The sequence below is a fragment of the Pan paniscus genome, chromosome 11 (genome assembly GCF_029289425.2).
Source record: "Pan paniscus chromosome 11, NHGRI_mPanPan1-v2.0_pri, whole genome shotgun sequence".
Taxonomy (NCBI): Eukaryota; Metazoa; Chordata; class Mammalia; order Primates; family Hominidae; genus Pan; species Pan paniscus.
Genome location: NC_073260.2, coordinates 104087847 through 104111055, shown reverse-complemented (window position 1 = coordinate 104111055; position 23209 = coordinate 104087847). Strand labels below are relative to the sequence as shown.

General features: G+C 36.1%; 1 protein-coding gene across 2 annotated transcripts in view; it reads right to left on the bottom strand.

Annotated features, from left to right (window-relative positions):
* The window catches only part of MLLT3 (MLLT3 super elongation complex subunit), a 277290-nt gene that overhangs the window by 104993 nt on the left and 149088 nt on the right, over window positions 1-23209 (bottom strand). For both annotated transcript variants that reach the window (XM_034967223.3, XM_003830660.6), the window contains exons 3-4: window positions 9269-9351; window positions 695-838 (exon numbers count right to left, since the gene is read on the bottom strand). In XM_034967223.3, coding sequence (XP_034823114.1) covers window positions 695-838; window positions 9269-9351 — 227 coding nt within the window. The remainder of the gene's footprint in view (window positions 1-694; window positions 839-9268; window positions 9352-23209) is intronic.

Genomic DNA, 23209 nt, shown 5'->3' with positions numbered 1-23209 from the left:
TGATGATCCCAGTGACACTCATTGTCAAATAGATTTTGACCAATCAATAGTGTTTGTACAGCTGACCCAGCTTCAGAAGCAAACATACCAAATGTTTATGTTTGCAAGAGGTACCACTTAAAATTCTTTCCCATACTAGTCAAATCACAAGGGCAAAAGTTTACAACACTTTTGCTACCATTACTTTAAAAAGGAAAATCCATCTTTTATCAACATAAAATTCAAACAAATAAAAATGTGTATTTAAATGACCCAAACATGTAGTATGAGTGAAGATACCTTTTTTATTAATTGTGATCAAGAAAATTTGGATTTCTTTTTATATAATTTTTAATGTGACTTGCAACTTAACCCAAAAGTTTCTATAACTGATATAACACAGTTCAAATATTATTCTTTTCTTAAATGAGAGTTTATTGCTTGTTTGTTTTGGGGTTTTGTCATAATTAAATTTGAGCTGCATAGATCTTAAGACTGTTTTAATAGTGTAATTTCAAACTTAAGCCTATCTAAAATATTATTGTCTACCTGTTCATCTCAACACATGAATCCACAGCTAAGCCATTAAGGTACATCATTTCTTTTACCTCTCCCAAAACCTTATACTTTTTAACACATCAGGAACTAGTTTGTTTGTTTGTTTTTGTTGTTTTTTTTTTAATAGGAATGCTTTTCACAAGAGAGTGCCACTTACCCCTCCTGCCTTCAGCAACTTTCTCCTAAAGTCCTCTGTGGGGTTGTTGAAAGTTAGCTTTTCACAGCGGAGGTGATTCACTGGTGGATGGCCTTCGAGATGCAGGAATAAGTCATAATCAAAGCGGACTTTCCTAGGTTCTTCCTGGAGGTTAACAAAAATTATGAAAGAAAAAAGAGAGTCAGGCATAAGTGAAATTTTAAAAGCAAAAATTTACTCCTCATAAGAAATAGAAAAGAACTAAGACATCTAACAGCTAAACTGTCAAAGTAGTACTGGGGAAAAAAAAGTATCATGGAATCATCAGTGAAACAAAATAGAAATGTCTGACAAATTAGTTTCTTGTGTTAGGGGAAATGAAATAAGAAAAACTTCTCTTCTTCCCCATGATCTTTCAGGTGACAGGATACCAGCAACATAGCCACCCAACTAGAAACCAAGCACATTCCTTCCTCTTCCCCACCCCAGTACACTCACCATCAAAGGCTGCCATTTTCTCCATAAATATTTCTTCAACAAGCCCTCTAACTCTTACTACTAGGATTTTACTCATGGCCCAAACTATAAACTCCCTACTTTGGGATATATTCTCTTCAATTCCTCCTCCATTCAGGCCTTAAGATTATCTATATGAAACAAAAATCTAGCCATTTTCACTTCCTAGTTAAAATTTCAACAGCTTCCAATAGCCATTGGGCTAAAAATCCTAATCTCACTTGAATGTCACATAAGGGCCTTCATAATCTGGCTCTTGGCTTCATATTCCACCATTCCCCTTCTGTCCATCTGATGGCCTAGCAACATCCCATTACTGGTTGCTTCCCAGTACCTACTGTGTTCTAGGTTACCTCTGGTTTCATTCTTGCTTTGCATTACTACCTTCACTGCCTACCTCCATTTCTCTACCTACTGCTTTACCTAGATAACTTCTCACCATTCCTAACTCAAGATTTCACTTTTGGAAAACCTCCCCTTAACTCCCGACTCCCCACTGCCTCTCCTCTACTGTGTGTGCATCTTTCTCTCACCCTTGCCACGTCTTAGAATAATTGCCTTCTTATTATCACCATTTACCCTGCTGGATCAAAAGATTGTTGAAAGTAGGATCAATGTTTGAATCATCATTGTACCCTCAAAGACTAGTTTATGCCTATACACAGTAGAAATGCAGTAAGTATCTGTGAGATTAATAAGAATGGAATTTTTCTGAATAAATAACTAGGACAAAATAGCATCCTATGCAAAAGAATACAATAATTAGAATTTCCGATACCCAGGTTCAACTCTCAAGCTGTTACTTAAGTTGACTGAACATTTATCCCTCTCTACACATTGATCTTTAGCCACGCGAGGTGAAAATACAGACTCAAGATAATAATGACATCTCATTTAATTCTCGCTGCTCTGTTTGGGGCAGGTGTGAGCCTTGTTTTATTGTTATATTACTAATAAATGATGAAACAAAATAATTTGAATCCATTTCTTTTGACTCAAGGGTCTTTGCACCTGAAACTCTCAGAATATAGGAATTAACTACTCAAAATTCATGGTTTCCACCTCCTCACCCAAACTTCCCAAATCATAATCTCCACTCATTTCCTCAGTACCCCTTCACTTCCACTACAATCTGACATGAAATCTACTTTTTCTCTCTCTTATCAGGATGCCATTCTCTCCTGGTTTTCCTCATAGTTTACTGGCTATTCCTTCTCAATATTCTTCAAGGACTTTCTTCTCTTTCTTCACTGACCTTAAATGTCCTTTACCTTTCTGCGAAGTTTCCCAAGGAGATGACACCCATTCACAAGGAGTCAGTTCCACCTGTGTGACAGTGACTCCCCTAAGTGTATCTCCAACCCAGCTCTCACTGACTGCCATATACATGTGTCCACAGGTTGACTTACGGCAGCATCCAATTCATGCATTATATTAAACTAAAGTTACCTTCATATGTGTCTTTTGTCCTATCCTCTGTTATCTTGGAAAACAGCAATTCTAACTGCTTGCCAAGGTTAAATTACACAAAAATCATTCCCAACTGTTACTTCTTCCTCACTCACTACAGTCAAATTTTCTCTAAGTTCTATTTAGTATTCGTCCTTATGAACTTTCAGATCTACCTATCCTTTCCTCTAAGGCCTACTGTCCTAGCTTAGACCACCACCATTCTTCATTTGATGTCCTCCCTGATTTTGAACTTACCTCATTCTACTTCCCACAGTGACCAGAGAATGATCTTTCTAACACAAAAATCAGATTACAGCTTTCCACTGATATAAAAGCCTTTAATGGTTCATCATTTTCTGCAATAAAATCACACTTGCTTGGAATAACCATAGCAGTCTCTTACTACCTTTCCTATATTTCTTTTGATTTCTTACTATACTGTTTTTCCACAACTTTGAAGCATCTGCAGTTCCCCAATACTTCACATTAACTCATTCATTTGGCCTTTCACAAGTAATGCTCCCCACACCTAAAACGTCCTCCCTCCCAGCATAGCTTCCCCTCTATTGCCTAGTTAATGCAAACTCATTATTCAAGACCCAGCTAAAGCATTAATTCCTCTGAAAGTCTTTCTTACTCTCCCAATATAATCTGAATTAGATGTCCCTCATAGCATTCCTCTATTAATGTAATTATCACATTTAGTTATGATCATTTTTTATTTATCTGTCTATCCCCTAAGTTATAAAACAGAAGATGTAACTTTAGAATTAATTTTAAAAGGAGGGCAGTTTTCTGCCATGTAACTGGGAGCATAAACTGGTAAAGCCTTTTTGGTAGACATCTTGGCAATATCTATCAACATACCAAATATATATGATGTTTGACCCAGTAATTCTACCTCTAAGAATCTCTTCCATAGAAATATTCAGATATAAGTACAAAAATATACTATTAAATGTTCATGGTAGCATTGCTTAGAATAGCAGGAAACTAAGAATGATCATCATTACCACATAACACCATTCAGGTGTTTAAAAATACTGACTTTGAAAGGCATATTGCTAACTGAATTAAAGGCAAGTCACAGAAAAATATTAAATCATGCCCCTGCCCATCTCTACGCTGACACACATTTTATCTATGCAAATACATGGAGGGAAATCTGGGAAGACTGTACCAAATAGTTAACAATCATTAAATGTAGTCAAAAGACTAAAACTCCTAAGTTCTATTCCATATACTTTTACTAGGAAAATATATACTCCTATACACTTTCTTAAAGAGAAAAACATATTGAAGAATACACATTAATTACCAGCATAAAAAGAATGAGGTAATATCAACATCACTTTATAGTCTACAACAGTCTAAAACAGAACAAAAAACATCACTTTCCAATAAAACCAATGGTAAGCACCACAGAAAATGACTCTCTGAATCCTGCGTATGATTTTTTTAAAGATTTTTTTTAAGTAAGAAAAAAGTACTCATCAACTTGTGCTCTGGCCAACTGAATATCTTCTCTTAGAAGGCAGACATCGACATTATGTCAGTCTATGCTCCTTAGAAAACATTCTTCTTCAAAGTTCAAATGAGAAAGCATGTGCTTGCTCTCTATATATAAATAATACATTTCCTAGAGGTGGAAATTTGTTTTTGGCAATATCAAGTTACCCTCTCTCACTCTGCAGAAGCTTCAGTACTTGACATTTACTCTCTCTTTTCTGAGATCAGATTGAAAGAAAGAAGCCTGCGATCCTTTCAAACATAAATTGATTATGTTTCAGTGTCCCTGTTGGTTTAGAGTTTCTGAAACACACAATTCTCACAAATAGGGTTGTTTTGTTGAGCACAAATACAAAATAAGACAGCATTAACATATACAAACTCAAGAGAAGTACTGACACTCTACCACCCCTCTTGACCCTGACAGCTCAAATAAATGAGCAGAACTGAAGATGAGCTCATTAGAGAAGCAGGAAAAACACAGGATGGGGATGTGACCAAGGACAGGATATCTTTAATACGTGGAATTAAGACTCTTCCATCATTACCTGGAATTATTTTTTCTGCTTTCCCTCATTCCTGTGAAAACTCTGAACAACACTTTTTCATAAACCATTTGATATGGTTTGGCTGTGCCTCCACCCAAATCTCATCTTGAATTGTGGTTCCCATAATCCCCATGTGTCTTGGGAGGTAATTAGATTATGGGGGTGTTCCCTCATGCTGTTCTCATGATAGTAAGTGAGTTCTCACAAGATCTGATGGTTTTATAAGGGGCTTTTCCCCACTTTGCCTGCATTTTTCTCTCCTGCCACCCTGTGAAGAAGGACGTGTTTGCTTCCCCTTCCGCTATGACTGTAAGTTTCTTGAGGCCTTCCCAGCCATGCAGAACTGTGAGTCAATTAAACCTATTTCCTTTATAAATTACCCAGTCTCGGGTATTAATAACAATGTGAGAAGGGACTAATATGCCATTACTATAATGGATGTTTATTCTTCAAGACAGAGTTGAATAAACTCCAGGGATAAATAAAATAATAAATATGCAAAAGAAAGAAATGAACACTCTGAAGCAAGAGCCTAGACCTATTAAATTTTTACCAATGGATCATTTCAGTAACATGAAAAATAAAAAATATATCCAGCTGGACCTTGGGGAATAAGCCAGACTCAGAAAGATGAGTACTGTCTGAGTCCACTTACATGAGATATCTAAAACAGATATCATGTAAGATTTTAAATTCATAAAATCAGAGACTGGAATGGTGGTTACCATGGGCTGGGGAGAGTGGAAAATGAATTGTCAATCAATAGGCATTAAGTTTCAATTAAGTAAGATGAATAAGCTCTAGAGATCTGCTGTGCATTGCAACTATAATCAACAATAAGGTACTGTACACTTAATACACTTAAAATTTGTTAAGAAACTATATCTCACATTAGGTGCTCTTACAAGTTAAATTAGAAAAAATAAAGAAACAAATATACCTAGCTCAGAGACCTAGATCAGACTATAGCAAATATTTGGTTTCTAAGACATCCTAAGAAAACAAAAAAGTGGCAAAGCAATAATTCCTTTTTTAATTAAGAAATTAGTAACATATAGAAAAGTACTTAAAAATGCTATATCCATGTGCCTTCTACTGAGATTAAACAGATAACACTTCCAGAGATTTGCTTTATCTTTTTCTTTAAAGAAATAAAATTTGGCCAGTCGGGGTGGCTCACACCTGTAATCCTAGCACTTTGGGAGGCAGAGGTGGGCAGATCACTTGAGCTCAGGAGCTCGAAATCATCCTGGGCAACATGGTGAAACCCTGTCTCTACAAAATTTACAAAAATTAGCCGGGTGTGGTGGTGCATGCCTGTGGTCCCAGCTACTTGGGAAGCTGAGGTGGAAGGATCACTTGATCTCAGGAAGTGGAGGCTGCAGTGAGCTGAGACTGCGCCACTGTACTCCAGCCTGGGTGACAGAGTGAAACCCCACCAAAACAAAACAAAACCAACTTTATATATGTAAGCTTCTTCATTCCTCTCCTCCAGTAACTAATGCCCTTAAGTTCCTGTGTTGTCATTCCAACATATGCTCTTATACTAAATACATACCTCTCCAGAACACCATTACTCATTTCAATAATTTCTTTAAAAAATGCACAAATGATATAACCATGCACATATATTTCTGCAACTTTTAAGTCATCATTTTTTGAGATTTACTCATGTTGCCACATTAAGTACTGTACAGAATTCTATGGATTACATAATTACCATTTATTAATCCACATCTCTACATAGGGCCAATTAGGCGTATCCTACTTTTCTATATTACAAACACTGAAATATATATGTATTATTGTGTACATGTGAAAACAGCAATCATTATTATGTATGAAATTTTAAAGAAAGCCTAAAACTAGAAAATAGAAATAAGCTAATCTATATACTAAACAGAAAATCTACAATGTTCCAAATGTGTCTATTTTATAATGGCCACAAAGGAAGAGATGTTTTTCATCTCATATGCTGCTTTCTTCCTTTATATTTTAAGAAAATAAAATCCCTCACAAAATGAATATATGTTTTACAGTCATAATGACTACCCAATGTGCCTTCATTATATCTTGCTTTTATTCTGTTCTATGAATTTCAAGAAGACTGAAGTGTGTGTGTGTGTGTGTGTGTGCACACGCATGCGTGTGTGTGCGTGCGCGTATGGTAGGGAGTGATACTTGCTGCCTCTTCATCCTTTACTTGTTTTCTTCTTAAATCTGGCATATGGGGAAATTCCAGTTATTTTTGTAAAGCAGGAAACTGAGAAATTCATAAAACAGATTCCTCTGTTCAACTCAGAGCTTGTACAAATGACCAGAAGAGTTAAAAACAAGAAAAGAGAGAAGATACTTCATTGCATCACTATTTCAAAACTGAAGTCAATGCAATGTCAAACTAACTTTGCTGGTGGGAAGACAGTGATATAATCATAACCATTATGGTCTTCTCATAAGAGATCATAATTGCCTATTCTTTAATTTCTTTGAGTTAAGAACTTTGCTGGCTTGAAGGGCTAGATTCTTCCTATGGTGTAGCCCAATCCCTAGATGAAATTAAAACACTGGCTATGAGGATGTGACAAGAGGGAAGAAAAGCACCATATGATCTTCATCACTTAAACTTCTAACATATTAAAACGGTAGTGGGGAATATGGGAGATAGAGACAGGCTCTAAATTCCTTCCCACAAACATACCACTTAAATTAAAAATACACTGAAAAGTGAGCAAAATGAGATATGAACAGTCACTTCTCCAAAAAAAAAAATGAACAACAAGCACATGAAAAGATGTTCAAACTCATAAATCATCAAAGAAATGCACATAAAACCAAAATGAGGTATACTTCACATCTACTAGGATGACTATAATAGAAAATAACAAGTAACAAGTATTGGAGAAATTGGTAGTGAAGGAAAAACAGAAGAAATAAAAGAAAGCCAAAAACCATTTTCTTAAGGGAAATTGAACTTGAAATGAGAAAAATGAGCACTTCAATATGAAAGTATATCACGTCAACAGACATAAATACATCTCGACAAATTTGATTTGATGACAAATATGTCAACGATTCAGTGGTATCACCACTACAAAAGATAATCATTATTCTAGCAAAGAGTTATTGCTAGAAGGCACAGAAATTAGGAGCATAGCCAATGGAGAGAAAGACCTAGATCACGAATCTCGTTTTAACACTTTCTAACTGCTGAATTGAGGACTGAGACTGCTGTAAGTTAAAAAGGCCAGTGTGACACTGTTCCAGTGGAAGGGATTGCACATTAAGGAGTGGCTTATCAGTGGTTCTCTTACTTACTGAGCATCAGAAGGACTAGTAAATATGCAGATTCCTAGGCCCTGCCTCCAGAGATTCTGATTTGATACATCTGGGTAGAATTTGAGAATCTCATTTCTAACCTGTTCTTAGGGTAATGCTAATGCTATCCCAAGAACCATATTTTACTGAGCACTGGTTTGGATAACATGACATTCTATTTGCTCAGTTCCTTAAAAGAAAAAAAAACCAATTACCTGACTTTTCAGCAGGTTTTAGAAATTATGATATCTCTGGAGGAAAAATAAGGAATATGATATAATAATTAGCATTTTGAAGTGCTTATCTATAAGTTACTATTCTAAATACTTTGCATAAGTTTATTTTATCTAATCCTACTAACCACCTTATGAGGTAAGTACTCTTATCTCCTCATTTCATAAATAAGGAAAGTAAGCCCCACAGAGGTTGACCAATTTGTCTGGTATTATACAGTCTGTGTGTTATGCCACATATCTACTGCTAAAAACTTTTTTTTTTTTGAGAAAAAAAAATGGAGCCTCACTCTGTCACCCAGGCTGGAATGCAGTAGTGCGATCTCGGCTCACTGCCATCTCCGTCTCCCAGGTTCAAGTGATTCTCTTGCCTCAGCCTCCTATATAGCTGGAATTACAGGCATCCACCACCATACTCGGCTAATTTTTGTATTTTTAGTAGAGACGAGGTTTCACCATGTTGGCCAGGCTGGTCTTGAACTCCTGACCTCAAGCGATCCGCCCGCCTCGGCCTCCCAAAGTGCTGGGATTACAGGTGTGAGCCACCGCGCCTGGCCTGAAAACTTTTAAATCCAGCAAAATCCATGTATCTGAAGTTGAAATAACTATATACATGTATGGTGTGAGTACCAGCTAAAGATAAAATGAGATTATTCTTTGCAAGCCTCAAAAAAATTCTACAGACATGAAAATGAGAAAAGAAGCATTTTACTGAAAAACTATAATTCTTCTTTTCTATTTTACAAACATATTTATCTTTTCCAAAATGGTAATCACTCCTCTCTTTAAAGGAACACTTAATGAATTTCACATAATCTGACTTCATATAATTAAAATTATCTTCTTCTAGCCACTTCCTTGATAATTAAGGGTAATGATAGCCAAAATTCCTAGAAGACAAATTTAACTTTTATTTTAAAATCATCTAGTGACAGAAGTGCTTATGAGTCAAAATTATTTTAAACATCATTTGGCTAATGGTGGATCGTCTACTGAAAGATTAATGGGTAAAGATTACATACCTTGTTTTTAAAATAAACCTCAATTGGCAAAATGAAACCAGCATACCCAGATTCTTCTACTTTGTAAGGTGGATCTTTGCACACTGCAACATTAAAAAAGAAAATAGGTAAGATGAGAATAATAGACAAAAAGACATTCTTGTTTTAAAAAAAAAAAATCCCATTCTACCATCTAGATCACACTCAATTTTCATAGCCCCTTGCCAAACTCCCAGTTGAGTCTCCGATCTATCCTTTATTTCTTCTCCAGAAACTATAACAATAATTTCTCTTATGTAAAGCAGATATGTAAGTCATTTATTCAAATCTTGGTGGAGAATAGCTCATCACAGTCAACCATGATTATTAATGAGTGAACTTCACTTGTTATTACCCTGCCCAAAAGCTTTAGGGAAACTGATGATTGTTCCCTATGACCCAAAGTTTGAAAAGAACTGTAAGCTTCCTAACGAGAGTATTATCTACGTCTAGTCTTTGATGCAAATCACTCCCCACCTTAACTTCTGACTTGTCTGAGATGTCCTGACTTCTTCTTTTTTTTTTTTTTTTTTCTGAGACGGAGTTTCACTCTTGTTACCCAGGCTGGAGTGCAATGGTGTGATCTCGGCTCACCACAACCTCCGCCTCCCTGGTTCAAGCAATTCTCCTGCCTCAGCCTCCCGAGTTAGCTGGGATTACAGGCATGCGTCACCACACCAGGCTAATTTTGTATTTTTAGTAGAGACGGGGTTTCTCCATGTTGGTCATGCTGGTCTTGAACTCCCGACCTCAGGTGATCTGTCCGCCTCAGCCTCCCAAAGTGTAGGGATTACAGGCATGACCCACCATGCCTGGCCTAGAGATGTCCTGACTTCTATGCCATCCTCTTTCCTTAGAAAATCCCAAACCCAGAGTTTCTCAATGACGCATAACCTCCCTCCTTCACCTACCTAAAAGGAATGTTTACTAAAATACCAATATACATGTAAACACTTAAGATCTAATCACATCATAAGAATACACAAGAAACAATAAGGCTTTTATTTCTCATGGAGTTAAAAGGAAGCAAGACTATTAGGCAAGCTCTTGGGGAATGAGAGACCCTAAGAACCCAAATAGGATTTCATTCCACTAAAATTTCAATTAAACGAAAATCATTCACAAGCCAACTGAAACCATTCTAGTTAAGATTGCATTTTGGTGGTATCACAAAGTAAACACGTACATGCCAAATATCAAGGCCACACACACTGATGCCCTGAGTCCTCTTCAGCAGCCCCAGTTTACCTGTCCTTTTGTCACCTACCAAAACCCCTCTGCTTCATTCCAATGCATTTCCCCCAAATGTGCCCAGCATTTCCCACCAGTGCCTTGTCCTCCTTCTATCCCTTCCACCACACCTTGAAGCTACTCTTAGTATCCTCTGCAAATTGAAATTCTACTTTCTTCACAAGATCTTTCTAAACCACAAAGCATTACCATCTCTTTTCCTTTTATCCTCCCAAAAAGTTAACTGCCTGAATCAGTACCTTGACACTGAACAGAGTTCCTTATGACCATATTTTGAAGGATCTTGTCTGCTAATTTCCTTTCACTTCTCAAGGACAGGAAGCACATTCACCTCAAGAAGATAGAGTGTCAAGGGCTCAGGCGACAGCAGCCCAGAATACTTGGGTACCAATCCATGATCCTCCTCAGACTAGGCGAGCTACCTCTGCAAAATTATTTCATCTTAGATCTCTGGGTTCCTCTTCTAGACAATCTGAAGACTAAACAAGGTGACCATTACTAACTGAATGTTTGTATTCCCCTAAACCTCGTAAACTGAAATCCTATCAGGAGGTAGGAACTTTTGAAGGTGATTAGGTCATGAAGGTGGAAACCACATGAATGGGATTAGCACCGTAGAGAGCTCTCTTGCCCCTTCCTGTATGTGAGGACATGGTGAGAAGACAGCAGTCTGCAACTCTGAGGAGGGCCCCCACCAGAATCCCACCATGCTGGCACTCTGATCTGGGACTTTCAGTCTCCAGAACTGTGAGAAATCCATTTGTGTTGTTTATAAGCCATCCAGTGGATGGTACTTTGTTAAAGCATCCTGAATGGGTAAGCACAGTGATTGATGTGTGTAAAAGATGCAGCACAGGGCCTGGCGCATAAGTTCTCAGTAAGTGACTGAAGCCAGGGAGGAAATCTAAACATAAAACACCCAATTGCCATGTAGCCTTTTGGATGAAAATAAACAGGATGCAGCAAGCAAGAGCCCTAGATTTGGGTCAGAAGACTCAGGTCCACAGTCCTGGATTGAATATTCTCTAGACAGCCTATATTTTCTCTCCCTTTAAAGAAGAGGAAACACCATCTACACAACTGAAGGCACAGCCATCGACATACAAGGAGACTATATGTAAGGAAACAGAAGCGCGAGGCATTTTTATTACAGAAATGATGTTGATAATGTACCTGGAAATTGGTTAGACATTCCACAAGCAAAAATATGGTTACAAAACGGTAAACTGAAGCCCACCTTAGGAAAATTGCCCCAAACTGACATCCGAAGAAGTAAATCAAGAATGAGGCATCTCACATGACCTTATAAGTTTCTCTAATAGAAAAACGAAAACGTGAAAAGATCCAGAGTGGCTTCAGTCTTGCATTCACTGACCACCTGTCAACCGATCATGAATATTCAAATACTGTGAACACTGGAGACAAGTGAGAGAGTCTCACTAAACGCATTGAGCAGCCCCCACCCCACCTTAGCAAGAAGGCTAGTGTTACGCTTATGACACTTCCAGGCTGCAAAGCCCCTTTTCAGAACAGCAATTTCAGGGTCAGGTTGCTTGGGATTAATCATGCCAATGTCATTGGAAGGTAGTTTATTTTGTGGGCTGCTGCACATGCCAGAAAAGTTATACCTGATCCTCTATATACCCTTTAGTATAATTCATTTTCTCTATTCTGAATGCAAATTGCTCCTATTAACAGAAACAGCTGTTAATGAGCACATCTTATCGTTGAATATCTTTGGATTTTTTTCCCCACCCTTTAAAGGAAATGACTTGCTACGTACTAATATTGTATAGAAGTGTGATTTTATAAGAAACTGTTTACCAATTCATATAATTATTTTTAAATGCAACAATTTCATCAATAACAATGAACAATGTCTGTAAACCCCTGAGTTCTTAATTAGAAGCAAACAATAGGAACTTTTTACACACAATAAACAGGCTAGAAAATCAGTAGCCATGTAAATAAAAACTTACAGTTCTAATCTGAAGAAAGTCAAATTAGGGGAAGTTGTTTATTTATTTGGATATTTTATGATCAGAATTAGTATGACTTTCTTAGTTCAAAAGAAACAGAGGTTAAAACTTAGAAACATTTTAGCCAGTAGGGATACTACATTAGATATAAAGCAATTCTTTTTTAAACAAGTAGAACCATGTTTGGGAGGGATCACCTTCTGTCACTTGCAACACTTCTTCATTGAGAGTCTCTTCTCTCACTGCATCAAGTTTATGATAGCTAAGCATTCTAAACCCTTAAACTAATTCTTCCTCTTGATTGTTCAAGAATCAGATCATCCTTAAGCTCTATGTCATAAAAGGCCAAGTTTCAGAAGCTACTGAAGGAATATTCACCTTTAGAAAGCCATTAAAATCTTTAGGTGACAATAAAATGGGATAATTAACATTTACTTTTTAAATTCTCATGTTCTATTATATGTATATGCATTCTCACATATTAATTCAGGCAAAATCATTAAAAGCTTTTTTCATCTGTAAATATCCAGCCCAGATGTTAGCTCTTTCAAAACATCTCCCTTGGCTCTCTTCCATAATCTTGTTGCAATGAACAGGTCAGAAGGTAAGTCATTTCCCTCTCAGACTCCTCCACTAGGCAGACACCCTTCAAAGTCAGCAACCACAATCATTATTCATCTCTGTAAGGCCTGACACTACTATTGAGCCAAATAATATGTACCCAACAAATGTTTGTCAAATTTAACTTTTAAAAGACTCATGCTACCCTTCACTGATTTACCACTGCCAAAGAAGTTGTTTTTCCAATAGAAGTGGTGAGTTGACAGTAACCAATCAAATTCTTCTCCAAACTCGCTACAATCAACATAAACTTTTAAAGCTTTTAAAAAATTGGCGCAGGTGATAGAAAAGTGTTGCCACAGAGGAAATTTTTCTTGAGTACTGTGGAACTGGTCCTAGTTCTGAGAGCACCACATGTTAAGCAATTGAGTTAATCAACTGGGCCAGAAGATCTCTAAGGCCATTTTGAAACTAATATTCAACAGCCGTAAATAACCGCTCCCCTTCTCCTCTCCATCCACACATTACTACCCATGTACTCCAAGACTCTAATTGGGAGAGGTTTTCAAAACTCTCTTTGTCTAATTAATCCCGTGTACCATGTAAGGTCTATTAGGATACTATAATGAAAATTCATGCCTGAGAGAAACAGACCAAAGTTTTTGTTTGTTTAAAAAGAAGTGTAATTGGGTTTAATTGCATTTTTCCCTGAAATGTCTTTTCAAAATACCAGACACAATATAGATTCAAATATATAATATGTAGTATGACGCTAACCATACATTGACCAATAACCTATTTAATTTTTAGTTGGAAAACATGTACACAAGGAAGAAAAACACATGGAAAGGGGGAAAAGAAAATGATTTGGCAAATTTGCAATAAGCAAGGACTTTTAATTAGTTAGAAATAAGTCAAACCCTTACTTATTAAAAGTCCTTACTGAAAATTTTAATATTCTCGTTTAGAAGTAAAAGATTTGACGAAGAGCTATGCTTGGTACAGAGAAATAAATGCTCTGTAAATGAATAAATATATTTGTGCTTATATAATAAATTACTTATATATATTCAATAAATAAATGTAATTAATAGGAACTATTTTTTTAGCGCCAAAAGAAAAAACTCTGCCAACTCCATAAGACCTTCATTTAAACTTTAGAAGTATTATTAGGCAACAGTTTTTTCCCGAAACCTCAGGAAAACAGCTGGTAGATTCCTCTCCAGAGCATCCCTTTACCCTATTTGTTTTGATGCTATGATTTATGGCCATCTGAATACTTTTGTTAAGAACATGGCCCAGTTGCCCATTGATAATTATTGGCTTTACTTTATTTACTGTGCAGAGAGCCCTTCAGGAAGGAAACACATCAAACTCTCTCTATATATAGACTGGTTATTACTACTGCTTTGTGCCAAATGTCCCTTCCAGCTTTACTATTTTGGACTCCCTCACTTCCTGCTTCACTTCTACTACATCAGAGCCCCCAGGAATGGGGCAAACAAGATCCTGTTCAGCCCATCTCTCCGCACCCAAACTGTTCTGCACAAGCATCTGGAAGTCTAGAGCCAGCGTCTGAAAGTCTGAGCATCAGAGGGTAGCTTACCGCACCTACCACTACAAGGCTTTACAGTCAAGACATTTTGAAAACAAAAATCAACAGTTGAGTTTTGTTTTTATTTTTAAAAGCACACACAAAAAGATTCACCATTGATTTTATTCATCCCACTTCAAAACAGATTATTCCTAAAGAATAAAATTTTAAAAAGTTTTCCCTCTTTTGTGTTTTATTTCCTCCATTTCCTTGAACAAGAATTAAAGATAACATCAACAAATACAATGAGTTGTGTGTTGAGTTGTTCTCACCTTTTGGATCTTTTAAAAAATTCAGATGCAATTCTAAAAACCTAATTGCTTCCTATACAATAAGGAACTGTAGCCACCCAATATAACTGTCTAATTAACGTTCATAAAGTTTTAAAGACACAAACTAGATACAGTTAGCAGAGAAGATGCAGACCACCTGTCCACCTCCTCTGGACTCACCACTCAAGGCCTGACTCAATAGCACCACCTCTGGCGAGCCTTCTGCCAATACTCAAAACAAAAAATGGTCATTTCTCTCTTCTACCTTTTTCTCATTGCATCATATTAGCTAATCCTAATACATCTGCTACCATCAAGTCCCATCCTCATCTCTACTTAATTCAGAGCTTTCCAAAAGCTAATGCTGTTTCTCACACCTCCTCTCATTCCTTATCCCAGACCATCATTTATGAAATTGAGTAAATTTGTGAAACATAACTTTAGCATGAGTTTTAAAAGAAGGGATAGAGTAAGACTGACAGTTGAGGATAAAGTATACAAGGCCTGGGCAGCAAGCAGAAAGTGTGAACAAAGGCATCAGGAGAGTAAAATTCAATATAATGAGACAGTCGGTATAAGCAGAAACATTGAAAACAATGAAACAACAGACAATACAAATAAAGTTTACATTTGTATAGAGAACGTCATGCTACACACACTCAGAAATTCATGTCAAAAGTCCACGAGGGGAAAAATGGATTGCACTCGTAAAGGAGGGATTATTGAATTTGAAATGTTACAGAGAACCCCTAGATTTGGAATAAGAATTTGAGACTCCAAATTGGCTATATTGCAAAAATCTTAATGATGATACATAAAAATTACTTCACTTGTTAGTAATTTGGAATGTTTACTTATGTATTCAGTATATCCCTGGCTTCTCTTTCAAGGGGGGGGGGGGAGGAGAAATTTTCTTTAACATACGCACAACATTTTCAGCTTTCTAAGGAGTTTAGTCATTAGAGTTAGCAAAGCCCATGTACCTGAGGTTAAGTCAATACATTTCATCTTAAGGGAATATAACAGCTATGTTAAAACAGGACTGCTTTCACAATCATTTCTTCAAGGAACGTATAACAAATAAGCCAGCAAAATTCAGAAGTTTCCCAAAACTAGGTAATATTATTAATTGTTAGGAAATACTAAATATAATTTCTCAGGCTTACATCTTTCACTAAAATTGATAGTGCTTCTCCTAGCAACTTCCCCCAAGTTCCTTCAATATAACTCAGTATACAGAATTGTTTCAAATGATTAGCCTAGTGGAAACAGATGTCCAGGCTAATATGATGGGAAATAGAAAAACTGTACCTTCAGAGAAGGTTCAACCTAGAAACAGACCTAATTTTTTATTGAAAATTATACAAATGGAAAAATCTTGAGACTTGTATTCCAAGAATTATTATCATTTTCTTAAAGTTAAACCTTGGGCAAAATATTCATATTTCAGAAAGTCCATCTGGAAAAGCAACACTAGCTACACAGAAAATGATCTTCTAGGAAAGTAACTAAGAACTGTTCCCATATTCGGTGGGAACATTTTCATTTCAGTGTGTACTACTACATCATAAAAGTTGGTCATCTGAAACCCCAGTTCTTCTTGGTGGCTTTTTAAAATAAAATATATAAAAAACCATTGAAGAGTATCACTTCCTAAAACAATCACCTTTTGATTTCTGTAGGTAGCGGAAAAAACAAACCTTGGGACAGCCCTCTGGCATCAAAATTTTACCCAGGCTTCCATGTACTACTTCTGGCCGAGCCATTGCTAAAACTGGAACTGTTTTTTATTTAGAAAAAAAAAAGAATTTTAATGTGTTAATTTATAAAATTATACTTTTCATGAATATTAACGCATTTCTTCTCAATAATAATAGCCAAATTAATTAAATTCAACAAGCACTACAAAATCTTAAGGCTACAAAGGTAAGACGAGTCCTGCTCAGTCTAACCAGAGACCGTTGCCTGCTAAGTACAAGTTCTATTCTAGGGACTGTGGATAGAGCAATAAACGTAATTGTCAGGTCCCCTGCACTTAATAAACTTATATCCACTGTTGGGAGACAAAGGGAGGAAGTGGAGAGAAAGACAACATGCATATATAAAATACTGAGAAAGTACTGAGTGACAAGTGCTACATAAAAATAACAGTATAGAATAATAAAAGTGCTATGATAATAAAACAGACTAAAAGAATAGGAGCTCTTTTTTATCTTAGAATCATAGTCCCTCTTTAAGGAAGTGGCATTTAAGTTGAGACCTGAAAGAAAGAAAAAAAGGGGGGAGGGTATGTGTTGGCCTGGCAGGAAAAAATGACATTTATATTGGTTACAGAGGAAGATGTGCAAACAATCTAAAGCCTGCCCTTATATTCACCTCCAGCACTACTTAGCCCCTTACCTGATTTCTTCCTGTATAACTGAGGTGAAAGCCATTTCTTCCTTACTAAACATTTCCTACTTGGGCTTCTCTTCCATGAATTCACCATGTAATAACCCACACAGGTCTGGCTCTTATAATTTCATGATAATCTCGTTTCTCATATCTTAAATTCTCCCAAAGCTATAAACCCCCAAGAGCTTATAATGACTCTACATTATAAAGATTTTATAAGTAGATATAATTCTTGGGAATTTATATAACCTATTTTTTCTTTTTCAATCTGTCCCTTGAAATTTCAGAGTTCCTAAACACAATGAATGTGGACTAAGGAATACCAAAGCATAAAAAAGCAGCAGATTTTGAGTGCAGTTTAAGAAAAGGAAAGATAACAGGTGAAAAGCTATCTACACAAGGGAAGGAAATAGTGTTGCAGGAAAAAAATTACATGGTTCAGGAGAGAAAGGGGAAAAGTACAAAAAGAGATAATGTTCAAATTATTAATATACAGTAGTTCTAATTTTCTCAAACGTATATTCACCTTAAAAGGATAATTTTCAACTGAAATAGATGGGTGTTGTTCTTTTAATAAATGCACTGTATGAGAGTTACTTTTAAATACTCTACACCCATATTCTCTTACCTAACATGAAATTTCATTTTTTATTCTGACCCTTTTTCTCCAAATGCAGAGGACAACAAAATTGTGTTACACACAACAGTTATCAATTGCAGTAGGGTGATAGAAATGGCAATGTGTTATAAAATAATCAAATATAATAAATCAAAATTAAAACCCATTTCTGAGTTTTAAAAAATAGCCTAGGAGACCATCAGAACCTAACTTGACAGAAACACCAAAACGTGATGGCTCAATATTAATTTTTGCTTTATTCCCTTTTCCAGGACAGGATCCAAAATTGTCCTAACTTCAGAGGAAGGATTAAGAACAAGATTTCTTTTCAGCATCTTGTGAGCTCTACTTTTTTTCCCCCCTGCATGGCATTTGGCATAGTGGTAGCCTATCCTAAATATCCTAATTGATTTAAACTCCATTAAACATTAAAAACAAAGACTGAATGAGGGTGATGTTAATATGATGACGACAGTTTATACAGGGTACATATAGGAGTATAGTTTCTGTTTAGGCTGACAATCTTTCAATCTTCTTCAAGAAACCAGGGAAAATCCAGTTTCTCCACTTTTCTCAAGCAAGGATTTCCAAACTGTGTTCCAGGAAACCCTACATCCTTGCAAGCTGTTTAGGTGATTCTACAAAAAGGGTATTTGTCCCAAACAATGAAAAACTGAACAGTGGAAGGACTCATCATAGTTTTAGATACAGGTTGAATATCTCCTATCCAAAATGCTTGGGATCAGAGGTTGATTTTGGATTTTAGATTTTTTAGGATTTTGGAATATTTGCCTATACTTAAGGTTCAGATTTTAAATCCAAAAATCCCAATCCAAAATGCTCCAGTGATTATTTCCTTTGAGTGTCATATTGGCATTCAAAAGTTTCAGATTTTTGAGCCATTTTGGATTTCCGATTTTCAAGTTAGGGAGACTTAACCTGCACAGCGTTAGTGTCCCCTTAACATTATGTGAAAAAAAGCCATGGCTAAAACAAAATCTGAAACCACTGTTCAAAAGCATGTACATTATGAAGTTTTAGCTACATCATTTAAGTAAACCTACTTTTACAGAGTATGGGGTTTTTTTGCTTGCTCCTATCAAACATAGTATCAGTTTACTGTTTTCTCCCTACCCTGACTATAGAAGTGAGAAACACACAGATCTCTCAGGTTTGTAACTCTGGCATGTCTTTGGGCTAAATAGATAACAGGATAAAGAACAGCTTTTATTCAACTCTGCAGGTCAACTTTTACAAAATACCTTCTGATTATCAAATGTGGTACTAATTGCATAGTATCTCTCATGGTCTCTGAATTGCAGGAATTACTAAGTAGGGGGACAAATATAAGAGCACAAACATAAATGAAAGAGAAATCAAAACAAACATAAAAACTACTAGTAGTCAATGTTATAGGAGGTTGCTCACAAACTGAAATGCTTAGGGAACAAACCAGGGAGAAGCAGAGACAGAGTCAGTCATTGGGCCTTAATATTAGTTTGTTTTAAAGGAAGCAGGTATGACTGTCAAAAGGAAGAAGAAAATAAAATTCTAATGAGCAGTAATGATTCTAGAAAAGCTTGGTATAAGTAGATTATAATACAAGCTAGAGTATATATGAAACATTCCACAGTAGAGCAACTGAATTAGGTATTTCTTAACAGTTCTTTTCAAACTAAAGACACTATGAAAATAAGAGGGAGGTTAAAAAACAAAAAGAGAGAGAGAGAACCGGATATTGGCAAAGAGTTTTTTTTTTTCAATTGAGACAAGCTCTCACTATGTTGTCTAGGTTGGACTTGAACTCCTGGCGTCAAGTGATCCTCTCGCCTCAGCCTACCAACTAGCTGGGACTACAGGCTGCACCACCATGCCCTGCTTAAGATTTTAAAAGTCCAGGCCAGGCTCAGTGACTCATGCCTGTAATCCCAGCACTTTGGGAGGCTGAGGTAGGTGGATCACGAGGTCAAGAGAAGGAGAACATCCTGGCCAACATGGTGAAACCCCGTCTCTACTAAAAATACAAAAATTAGCTGGGTGTGGTGGCACGCGCCTGTAGTCCCAGCTACTCAGGAGGCTGACGCAGGAGAATCGCTTGAACTCGGGAGGCGGAGGCTGCTGTGAGCCAAGATCATGCCATTGCACTCCAGCCTGGCGACAGAGTGGCACTCCATCTCAAAAAATAAAATTAAAAAATAAAAAATAAAAGTCGATGAGCAGATTTAATCTTATTTAGGAGTAATAAAAAATCGCTATTTTGAGAATAGAAGCAAAGGTAACCAAATAATGCACAAAGCATATTGCCTATTGCCCCAAATAAACAAAGAGAACAGAGAATACAGAAAATGAAGACTAAATACGAAGAAAGAGGAGGAAAAAGGAGGCTGAAGGTTAAGATGCTGTCAGAAATTATGACTGTACCTCAAATACAAAAGTAGGAATTATCATGTATGCTGCTGAAGCTTACTGTAATAATTGGCAGGTGTTTTCCTCACTTAAATCAAGGGCTCATTGAAAACTTTAATTTAGCAACAGGCAGCATTTTGCGGAAGAGGCAGGTATGTATAACGTGGAGACAGAGAAGTTTAGTGGTCGAGAGCCAGAGCCTTTGAGAAAGATCCTTACGTTGAGATCCCATCTTGGACATATTATGTTCAGTTCCCTCATTTACAAAGTGAAGCTAATGCTATTGCCTACTTCATATAGCTCCTATAAACTTTAAGAGATTATCCATGCTAGAAAGCATGAGATAGTCCCTTAACTTTTAAAACACTTTCTGAAAACTAGAAATCACTCAGTTATCTAATAGTAGTCAAATGCAAACCATAAATATTAGAGAATTTTTTGGACTTCTTCCCCCAAACAGTGAAATACATATATTTGCCATCAGTATAATTAAATATTCCTAAATTTGTTTTTATTTTTGCTGTCATAGCTCCTTGACAGGGATATGTGAAAAAAGAAAATGTTCCTCACTTGGAGTTCTTTTAGCTCAATCCACCACTAAAGGTACTATTAGCAGTGAGGCCACACTAATCAGCCCACCTAGAAACTCGTGAAGCCCAAGTGAGCACATATTGTGAAAAAGCTTTAAGTAAGGCTTCCGAGGTTATGTACTAAAGCAGGAACACTGAAATATTGTAATAAAACAAATGAGTAGAAAATGGAAATGTAATCTGAGTTTGAGTCCTGTGATGCAGTAAAAGAAACATTAATGGGGAATCAGGGGACCTGGTTCTGGCTCCATTTCTATCACAAACTAGCCATTTGTCCTTTAACCACTTACTCTAGCCCTCCTCTGTCACATAAGAAGCCAGCTTCCATTTCAGAGGCTGCTTCCACATCTAAAATCCTAACATTCAAAGGACCAGTCATACATGTTACTTCTACTCTAACTTGAAAGCAAATGCATTTTTTCATTATCTTTGTTTAAGCATAAAACATTTATCAGCTAAACACCACATCTGCTGTTAACACAATCAGGAAACTGAGACAAAACAAGCAAACAAACAACAAAAATGAAGGGATTTAAAATCACACTTGAATTGTTTTAAATATATTTGGTAAAGCCATTTTTCTTAAAGAGAGAACAACTATATTTTTTATTAGACCATTAAATAAAGGAATACTAAATAAAACAGGAAATACTAAATATAAAGGAATACTAAATATTGCCCCCGTGCAATAAAAAATAAATTAGATTTTCATTGTTTCCATTCTTACTTGGGAGTCACCTTAAATGTGTCAAGTAAAACCCTGTTTTACATGTATAAATCAAACCAGCAATTTGATTCCTCAGGAACTTGGTATAATTTAGTTAGAGTGGCATATGAACTCAAGTATTAAGAAATGAAACAACAGAACATACCTGGCAGCATTTATGAGAAACATCATGCCTTTAAAATGGTAAAATAGAAAATTAAATCAACTGTTTGCACATTAGGCATAGCACATTACGTAAAAAGCTCTTGAATGTTATGATTTTTCTATATATTGCACTTGTAACACCCTTGTTCTTAATCACATTGAAGCATATTACATTGCTTTTTAAACAGAATGCACCCTGCCACTATGCAGTCAATCTTAATAGTATTCCAGAACAGCGTGCCCATATGAAAGATAGGTTGATGAATAGGTTTATGCCCTATTCAAGGAGATGAAACAGCTCAATAGAAAGATTACGGCTTCTGCCAGTAGTTGAATCTTAAAGTCAAAGAGAAGAACACAACTCAAACCAAATGTTACAGACAAAGGTCAAACAAGAGAATAATTGAGACCCTAACTTGAAGAACTAGCTAGTGTTCACTAATTCGGTGTAATCAGGGAAAAAAAAAAATCTCTCTTCCTAAAGAGTGACCATAATAACTTTCACTGAGTCTGTTTTAAAAGATAAATTATAAAACTGAATGAAGGTGAGCTAAGTCCCAAATAATATTTATTCCTATTTTGAATCGACTGGAACTTAGGTACAACACAGATTAAAATCTTGCTGTCATATTGTAATTTAAAAATAAATTCTAGAACTATAAAATGTCAAATATTAACAGAAGTATGAATTTTGGTAAGAGCCTTCCAGTTAATTTTGTGTAGAATTCTATTATAGTCTAATTTATTTATATAAAAAGAAAAGAAATTTTATGAAGAAAAAAACAGCAATTTGTTTCCCAAGTATTATTTTTTGTTGACTTGAATGTCCAGTCACCAGTTTCAATCTCTTCTAACAGGGTATTTAACTAAAAGATGAACATATACTTCTCGCTGTGTACACATACTACCTTCAAAATGGAAATACAAACTTGGCTCTAGGAAAATGTGGAAAGTATAGAATAGTGCTAAAAGAATAGAAAAAAATGTTTATCACGTTAGTAGCAAATATTTGGGAGGCATTATAATCCCATCTTGAGAAGCCTGGTTTATTTAAATTTCTCATCGGACAACAGGTTCATTTGTGTTTTATTAAAAAAAATTGCTCTCCCTGTGTGTTGTCATTTCGTATGTTGAAAACCCACTATCTAATTTAATTTTCCCTCCTAAATAGCAACGTTTTTGGACAATGATGCTGATATCAGCTAATGAACTAAGTAAATCATGTGAATTAGTATACCTACGTCAATGCCATGCCCAGGAGTAAATACAATCAACCAGAAAGACTACCAAGAAACTGAATAAGCTTTACCTACCTTATCAATTCCTTTTCCTTGTTTTTCTGTTTTCATCAAGAAATGCTGGTAGATAAATTCCAAATCCATCTGA